The sequence below is a fragment of the Arachis ipaensis genome, chromosome B7, assembly GCF_059453495.1.
Source record: "Arachis ipaensis isolate K30076 ecotype BB chromosome B7, ASM5945349v1, whole genome shotgun sequence".
Classification (NCBI taxonomy): Eukaryota; Viridiplantae; Streptophyta; class Magnoliopsida; order Fabales; family Fabaceae; genus Arachis; species Arachis ipaensis.
The window spans coordinates 121026607-121036425 of NC_142442.1; the positions used below are offsets into that span (position 1 = coordinate 121026607).

The 9819-nt window shown below is 40.5% G+C and overlaps 1 protein-coding gene across 1 annotated transcript; it reads left to right on the plus strand.

Moving 5' to 3' along the window:
- The first annotated feature begins 8840 nt into the window (after positions 1–8840).
- Positions 8841–9425, plus strand: LOC107607559 (uncharacterized). The gene has a single exon (XM_016309498.1). The coding sequence runs from the start codon at positions 8841–8843 to the stop codon at positions 9423–9425; it is 585 nt and encodes a 194-aa protein (XP_016164984.1).
- Positions 9426–9819: the final 394 nt, after the last annotated feature.

Genomic DNA, 9819 nt, shown 5'->3' on the forward strand with positions numbered 1-9819 from the left:
AGATCGAATCTAACTTCCGGGATCACTGATCTCAGACCCATTACTTTAAGATAATGGTCTGAATGTTCTTTAGATAAGAACTTCCCTTGATTCCAAAGTGGTTTTGGAACGCTCTCTTTCTTGCCTCTTGGAGTGTATTGTTTCCCTTTGGGAGCCATGATCTTAGTGATCTCGGAAAAACACACCAAACTTAGAGGTTTGCTTGCCCTCAAGCAAAAGAAAAGAAAGGAGAGGGATAGAAGGAGATCGAGGTGCACTTGTTGATGGAGGAGGGGGGAGGCCAAACCCAATTTTAAAGGGGTGGGGGGGTGGCTTTTTCGAAAAAAAAAAGAAGAGATAAGATAAAAAGATTGAGTTGAAAAAGATAAGATAGAAGATAGAGTTTAATTTTGAAAAGATATGATAGATTTTTGAAAAAGATAACTCTGAATTTTGAAAAAGATAATATGGATATTTGAAAAAGATATGGATTAGTTGAAAAGATTTTTGAGTGAAAAAGATAGATTTGTTTTCAGAAAAGATTTTGAAAAGAGTTGGATTGAATTTGGAAAGATGGATTTTTAGAAATTAGGGATTTTAGAAATCAGGGTTCTTGATATGTTCATGTAAAAATCATGCATTGAAGCATAAAATTTGAAATTAAAATGGAAATACGTGTGGGATTACTGGATTTGGCTCCTCCCTGTCCTCCTGGCGTTTGAACGCCCAAACACTGCCTGTTTTGGGCGTTCAGCGCCCAAATGCTGATCTCCTGGGCGTTCAGCGCCCAGTTGCTGCCATTCCTGGTGTTCAACGCCTAGTGGGTGGCCATTTCTGGCGTTGAACGCCCAATTGCTGCCATTACTGGCGTTCAGCGCCCAGTGGATGCCTATTTTGGGCGCTGAACGCCCAAAATGCCCCTTTACTAGCGTTTTCTTGCCATTGAGCTTCCAATCTCTGTTTTGTGTGCAAATTTCTTCTGTAACCCTGTAAACTTATGCAATTGATCCTTTACCTTAGTGTCAGTAAATTTTATATAAACAAATAAAAAAGAAAAATAGGGCAAAATGCTTAGAAGATTAATGCCCCATGGCTGGGTTGCCTCCCAGAAAGCGCTTCTTTATTGTCTTTAGCTGGACCTTGCTGAGCTTTTAATCTAGCTTCAGCCTTGAGCATTCTTGCTCAATGTTGCCTTCAAGATAATGCTTGATTCTTTGTCCATTGACAATGAACTTCTTATCAGAATCAATATCTTGAAGCTCCACGTAACCATATGGTGACACACTTGTAATCACGTATGGTCCCCTCCACCGGGATTTCAGTTTCCCGGGGAATAGCCTGAGTCTAGAGTTAAACAACAGGACCTTCTGTCCTGGTTCAAAGATTCTAGATGACAGCTTTCTGTCATACCATTTTTTTTATTTTTCTTTATAAAGCTTGGCATTTTCGAAAGCTGTGAATCTGAATTCCTCTAGCTCATTTAGTCGGAGCAATCGTTTTTCTCCTGCTAATTTGGCATCTAAGTTTAGGAATCTGGTTGCCCAGTAGGCCTTATGTTCCAGTTCCATGGGCAAGTGGCATGCCTTACCATACACGAGTTGGTATGGAGAGGTCCCTATAGGGGTCTTGAATGCTGTTCTGTAAGCCCACAGAGCATCATCCAAGCTCCTTGCCCAATCCTTTCTACGGGTATTTACTGTCCGTTCCAGGATTCTCTTTAATTCTCTGTTAGAGACTTCAGCTTGCCCGTTGGTTTGTGGATGATATGGAGTGGCCACTTTGTGGCGAATTCCATACCGAACCATGGCAGAGTAAAGCTGTTTATTGCAGAAGTGAGTGCCCCCATCACTGATTAACACTCTAGGGACACCAAACCTGCTAAAGATATGTTTCTGGAGGAACTTCAGCACTGTTTTAGTATCATTGGTGGGTGTGGCAATAGCCTCAACCCATTTTGATACATAGTCAACTACCACCAGAATATAAGTGTTTGAGTATGATGGTGGGAAAGGTCCCATGAAGTCAATTCCCCATACATCAAACAACTCTATTTCCAAGATTCCTTGTTGAGGCATGGCGTAACCATGAGGCAGATTACCAGCTCTTTGGCAACTGTCACAATTACGTACAAACTCTCGGGAATCTTTATAGAGTGTGGGCCAATAGAAGCCACATTGGAGGACCTTGGTGGCTGTTTGCTCACCTCCGAAATGGCCTCCATATTGAGATCCATGGCAATGCCATAGGATTCTCTGTGCTTCCTCTCTGGGGACACACCTACGGATAATTCCGTCTGCACATCTCTTAAAGAGATAGGGCTCATCCCACAAGTAGTACTTTGCATCAGTAATTAGTTTCTTTTTTTGTATTCTATTGTACTCCTTGGGTATGAACCTTGCAGCTTTATAGTTTGCAATATCGGCAAACCATGGTGCTTCCTGAATGGCAAATAGATGCTCATCAGGGAACGTCTCAGAGATCTCAAGGAAGGGGAGGGACGTCCCTTCCACTGGCTCTATCCGGGACAGATGATCAGCTACTTGGTTCTCTGTCCCTTTTCTGTCTCTTATTTCTATATCAAACTCTTGCAGAAGCAATACCCATCTGATGAGCCTGGGTTTTGAATCCTGCTTTGTGAGTAGATACTTAAGAGCAGCATGGTCAGTGTACACAATCACCTTTGATCCTACTAAGTAGGATCTGAACTTGTCAATGGCGTAAACCACTGCAAGTAATTCCTTTTCTGTGGTTGTGTAATTTTTCTGGGCATCATTTAAAACGCGACTGGCATAATAAATGACATGCAGAAGCTTGTCATGCCTCTGTCCCAATACTGCACCAATGGCATAATCACTGGCATCACACATTAGCTCAAATGGTAATGTCCAGTCTGGTGCAGAAATGACTGGTGCTGTGACCAGCTTAGCTTTCAGCGTTTCAAACGCCTGCAGGCACTCTGTGTCAAACACAAATGGCGTGTCAGCAGCTAGCAGATTGCTCAGAGGTTTTGCGATTTTTGAAAAATCCTTTATAAACCTCCTATAGAATCCTGCATGCCCCAGAAAGCTTCTGATTGCCTTAACATTGGCAGGTGGTGGTAATTTTTCAATTACCTCTATTTTTGCTTGATCCACCTCTATTCCCTTGTTTGAGATTTTATGCCCAAGAACAATTTCTTCAGTCACCATGAAGTGACACTTTTCCCAGTTTAAAACTAGGTTGGTTTCTTGGCATCTTTTCAGAACAAGTTTTAGGTGATCAAGACAGGAGCTGAATGAGTCTCCATATACTGAGAAGTCATCCATGAAGACTTCCAGAAATTTTTCCACCATATCAGAGAAAATAGAGAGCATGCATCTCTGGAAGGTTGCAGGTGCATTGCATAGCCCAAAGGGCATCCTTCTATAAGCAAACACTCCGGATGGACATGTGAATGCTGTTTTCTCTTGATCCTGGGGATCTACTGCAATCTGGTTATAGCCTGAGTAGCCATCCAAAAAGCAGTAATAATCATGACCTGCTAGTCTCTCTAGCATCTGGTCTATGAATGGTAAAGGAAAATGATCCTTTCTGGTGGCTGTATTGAGCCTTCTGTAGTCAATACACATGCGCCACCCTGTAACTGTTCTTGTAGGAACCAGTTCATTTTTTTTCATTATGAATCACTGTCATGCCTCCCTTTTTTGGGACGACTTGAACAGGGCTCACCCAGGGGCTATCAGAAATGGGATAAATAATCCCAGCCTCTAGTAATTTGGTGACCTCTTTCTGCACCACTTCCTTCATGGCTGGATTTAGCCGCCTCTGTGGTTGAACCACTGGTTTGGCATTATCCTCCAATAGGATTTTGTGCATGCATCTAGCTGGGCTTATGCCCTTAAGGTCACCTATGGACCACCCAAGAGCTGTCTTGTGTGTCCTTAGCACTTGAATAAGTGCTTCCTCTTCCTGTGAATTTAAAGCAGAGCTTATGATCACTGGAAAAGTGTCACCCTCTCCTAGAAATGCATATTTCAAGGATGGTGGCAGTGGCTTGAGCTCTGGTTTAGGAGGTTTTTCCTCTTTCAGAAGAAAGTTCAGAGGCTCTTTCATGTCCCCTGAATCCTCCAAATCAGGCTGAACATCTTTAAAGATGTCTTCCAACTCTGATTCGAGACTCTCAGCCATGTTGATCTCTTCTACCAAAGAGTCAATAAGGTCAACTTTCATGCAGTCTGTTGATGTGTCTGGATGCTGCATGGCTTTGACAGCGTTCAACTTGAACTCGTCATCGTTGACTCTCAGGGTTATTTCCCCCTGTTGGACGTCAATGAGGGATCGTCCAGTTGCTAGGAAGGGTCTTCCTAGAATGAGAGTAGCACTCTTGTGCTCCTCCATTTCCAGCACAACAAAGTTAGTGGGAAAGGCGAATGGCCCAACTCTGACAATCATGTCCTCAATCACGCCTGATGGGTATTTAGTGGAACCATCAGCAAGTTGGAGACATATCCGGGTTGGTTTAACTTCTTCAGTTAATCCAAGCTTCCTGATAGTGGATGCAGGTATCAGGTTGATGCTTGCCCCAAGATTGCATAAAGCTGTCTTGGTGCAATCACCTTCTAATATGCATGGTATCAGAAAACTCCCAGGGTCTTTAAGCTTTTCAGGAAAGCTTTTCAGAATGACTGCACTGCATTCTTCAGTGAGGAGAACTCTTTCTGTTTCTCTCCACTCCTTTTTATGACTCAAGATCTCTTTCATGAACTTGGCATAAGAAGGTATTTGCTCAAGTGCCTCTGCAAATGGAATCTTTATTTTAAGAGTCCTTAGATAATCTGCAAAGCGAGCAAATTGCTTATCCTGCTCCTCTTTCCGGAGTTTTTGAGGATAAGGTATCTTGGCTTTATATTCCTCAACCTTAGTGGTTAAATAAGCCTTTTTAGAGGGGTTGTTATCAGCACTTGTGTGTGTCTGATCCCTCACTGGCAATTGAGTGCCAGAGTCAGAAGCTGGAGTGACGTTAGACGCCAGCTCACTGTCTGTTCCTGGCACCTGAACGCCAGAAATGTACCCATTTTGGGCGTTCAACGCTGGATTCTGCCCCATTTGGGCGTTCAACGCCAGATTCTTGCCCATTTCTGGCGTTGAACGCCAATCCTGCCTTGTTTCTAGCGCTGAACGCCAGTTTTGGGCATGGTCTGGGCGTTCAGCGCCAGCCTTCCACCCATTTTCTGGCGTTTTAGTGCCAGAATTATTTTTCCCTGGGCTCTTACTGTCCTCAGGTGAATCTTTGGTGGGTCGCTCATTTCTTGAATTTTTGATGCCTTGAGGTGGGGTATTTAATGTTTTCCCACTTCTTAATTGAACTGCTTGGCATTCTTCTGCTATTTGCCTTGATAGCTGCTTCTTTGTTTGCTTAAACTGTTCGTCCATATGTATATTAGCTATCCTTGTCTCCTGTAGCCTGTCCTTGAATTCAGCTAGCTGCTTTGTTAGAAAATCCAATTGCTGATTGAATTCAGCAGCTTGTTTTACAGTACTGAATTCAGCAGTTACTGTTTTAACCTCTTCATTCATGGAAGGGTTGCTGCTTAGATACAGATGCTGATTCCTGGCAACTGTATCAATGAGCTCTTGAGCCTCTTCAATTGTCTTTCTCATATGGATAGATCCACCAGCTGAGTAATCTAGAGACATCTGAGCTCCTTCTGCAAGCCCATAGTAGAAGATGTCTAACTGAACCCACTCTGAAAACATTTCAGAGGGACATTTTCGTAGCATCTCTCTGTATCTCTCCCAGGCATCATAAAGAGATTCATTATCTCCTTGCTTAAAGCCTTGGATGTCCAGCCTTAGCTGTGTCATCCTTTTTGGAGGGAAATACTAATTCAGGAATTTTTCTGTCAGCTGTTTCCATGTTCTTATGCTGGCCTTAGGTTGGTTATTTAACCACCTCTTAGCTTGATCTTTTACAGCAAATGGAAACAGTAATAGTCTGTAGACATCCTGATCTATTTCCTTATCATGTACTGTGTCAGCAATTTGTAAAAATTGTGCCAGAAACTCTGTAGGTTCTTCTTGTGGAAGACCGGAATACTGGCAACTTTGCTGCACCATGATAATGAGCTGAGGATTCAACTCAAAACTACTAACTCCAATGGAGGGTATGCATATGCTACTCCCATATGAAGCAGTAGAGGGGTTAGAATATGACCCCAGAGTCCTCCTAGACTGTTCATTTCCACTTATGTCCATGATGGATGTATGGATATAACTTGGACTGATTTATCTTTTTATTTATTTTATTTTATAAGAAGTAAACACTTAAATAAAATAAAATAACTAAAAAGAATTTGAATTTTGAAATTAAAAAATTTTTTTTTTCGTAAAAAAAATTAAAAATACTTAGTTAAAAAAAAAGGAAATTTTTTTGAAAAAGAGGGAAGATATTTTCGAAAATTAGAGAGAGAGAGTTAGTTAGGTAGTTTTGAAAAAGTTAAGAAACAAACAAAAAGTTAGTTGGTTAGTTGAAACAAATTTTGAAAAGATAAGAAGTTAGGAAGTTAGAAGAGATATTTTGAAAAGATATCTTTGAATTTAATGAGGAGAGAGAAAAACAATAAGATAGTACAAGATTTAAAATTTTTAGATCTAATGCTCCTTGTTTTTGAAAATTTTGGAGGGAAAACACCAAGGAACACCAAACTTAAAAATTTTAAGATCAAGACACAAGGAAAACTCAAGAACACTTTGAAGACTCACAAGAACACAAGAACATAAAGAAAGAACACCAAACTTAAAATTTTTAGAAAACCAAACCAAAATTTTCGAAAACCAAAGGGAAATCAACAAGAAAACACCAAACTTGAAGTTTGGCACACGATTTAATAGAAAAAATATTATTTATGAAAAAGAAGGTTTTGAAAAGAGTATAAAAGATTCTAACCCAATTACCAAGAACACAGATTAACGCTCTAGCCAAATGAGTTATGGAACTTTCGAAAATTTTAAGAAAGATTATTTTTGAAAACACCAAACTTAAAGTTTGGCACATGATTTAATAGAAAAAATTATTTTTGAAAAAGATTTTAAAAAATATGATAGCCAATTACCATGAACATAAACACCACGTTCTAACTAATTGAGCTATAAATTTAAAGTGTTTTAACAAGGGATAAATAATAAAAGACTCTAAACCAAAAAAAAAAAAGATTTTTCCTAATCTAAGCAACAAAATAAACCGTTAGTTGTCCAAACACGAACAATCTCCGGCGACGGCGCCAAAAACTTGGTGCACGAATTGTGAATCACACTTTTCACAACGCGTACCACTAACCAGCAAGTGCACTGGGTCGTCCAAGTAATACCTTACGTGAGTAAGGGTCGAATCCCACGGAGATTGTTGGTTTGAAGCAATCTATGGTTATCTTGTAAATCTTAGTCAGGAAGTCAATTATGTTTATCAGTTGAATTGTGAATAACCAGTAGAGCATAAATTAAAGGTTACTTGTTGTGCAGTAATGGAGAATATGTTGGAGTTTTGGAGATGCTTTGTCTTCTGAATCTCTGCTTTCCTCTGTCTTCTGATTCATGCACGCACGTCCCCCTATGGCAAGCTGTGTGTTGGTGGATCACCGTTGTCAATGGCTACCTTCCATCCTTCCAGTGAAAACTACGCTCACGCGCTCTGTCACAGCACGGCTAATCACCGGTTGGTTCTCGATTCGGTTGGAATAGGATTTACTATCCTTTTGCGTCTGTCACTAACGCCCAGCCTTCAGGAGTTTGAAGCTTGTCACAGTCATTCAATCCTTGAATCCTACTCGGAATACCACAGACAAGGTTTAGACTTTTCCGGATTCTCATGAATGCCGCCATCAGTTCTAGCTTATACCACGGAGATTCTGATCAAGGAATCTAAGAGATACTCATTCAATCGTATATAGAACGGAGGTGGTTGTCAGGCACACGTTCATGATTTGAGGAAGGTGATGAATGTCACAGATCATCACCTTCATCACGGTTAAGCGCGAATGAACATCTTAGATAGGAACAAGCGTTTTTGAATGGAAAACAGAAATACTTGCATTAATTCATCGAGACACAGCAGAGCTCCTCACCCCCAACAATGGGGTTTAGAGACTCATGCCGTCAGAGAATACAAAGTTTAGATCTGAAAATGTCATGAGATGCAAAATAAGTCTCTAAAAGTTGTTTAAATACTAAACTAGTAACCTAGGGTTACAAAATATGAGTGGACTATGATGGATGATGCAGAGGTCCACTTCTGGGGCCCACTTGGTGTGTGCTGGGGCTGAGATTTAAGTGAGTCACGTGCAGAGGCCATTTGTGGAGTTGAACGCCAGTTTTTATGCCAGTTTGGGCGTTCAACTCCAGTTTTTGATCCTTTTCTGGCACTGGACGCCAGAATTGGGCAGAGAATTGGCGTTGAACGCCAGTTTACGTCGTCTATCCTTGTGCAAAGTATGGACTATTATATAATGCTGGAAAGCCCTGGATGTCTACTTTCCAACGCAATTGGAAGCATGCCATTTCGAGTTCTGTAGCTCCAGAAAATCCACTTTGAGTGCAGGGAGGTCAGAATCCAACAGCATCAGCAGTCCTTTTTCAGCCTGAATCAGATTTTTGCTCAGCTCCTTCAATTTCAGCCAGAAAAATACCTGAAATTACAGAAAAACACACAACTCATAGTAAAGTCCAGAAATATGAATTTTTCCTAAAAACTACTAGAAATAGACTAAAAACTAACTAAAACATACTCTAAATTATATGAAATTATCCCCAAAAAGCGTATAAAATATCCGCTCATCAACGTTCAAAAAAGAATTGAAAACTACAATAAAAGTTTGGTAGGAAGATTAATGGCGGATAGAGAGTTTAGTTTGGAAGCACTGGAGGCAGCCTTTGATATGATTTGGAATCACCTAGATGGATTGAGAATCAAATACTACGGGGATAATATCTATCAATTTTTTTTTTACGATAATGAAGCTGATGTGATTCGATTAGAGAGGGGTTTACCGTGGTTATTTAAACAATATGTGATTCATCTAAGGAAATGGAAGGTGGATATGAATATAATTAATGAAGATTACACCATCATTTCCACATGGGTGCAACTATGGGAATTAACTGAATTCTGCAAAACTTCTAAAGCTGCAAGGAAGATTGGAGGAAGGATTGGGAGGGTTTTGGAGGTGATGGCTGTTAAAGTGAGACGAGGAGAAGGTCGGATAATGAAGGCAAGAATCGAGCTTAATGTCACTAAAACTCTTAAGCAATCAATCAAGGTGGCTAGCTCTAACTGCACTACACATGAAATTCTGCTGAGATATGAACGCCTCGGTCTTTATTGCAGTTACTATGGCTTTATTGGTCATGAGTTCAAAAACTGCAGTAAATTCCTAGAGGATTCACAAGATCAACAACAGCCAGAATTGAAATGAAGTACAAATCTGAAGGCGGATCAAATGGGATGGAAAGTGGATGATTCAAAGGAGAACAATAACCCAAATTTTGGAAGGAAGAAGGGAGGAGTTAATCACACAAGGAAGAAGCCCATATCTGTTAGCCTTTTGAAATCCTTTTCACAACTTTGTGTTAGAGACCAAACCAATACCATTCCAAACCAAAACCACACTCTCCATCTTCCACACCCAACTCCAAATGACTACAATAATACCACTACAGCTGTACTCTCTCAACCTCAGAACATTACACTTAACACATCTCACCCAAACGCTCCAAGACAAAGTGACAACAATAACCTAACCATGATTCAACTACAACCCTCATCCTAAGTAAACCAGCAATTAGAAGTCAATTCAACTCACCACAACC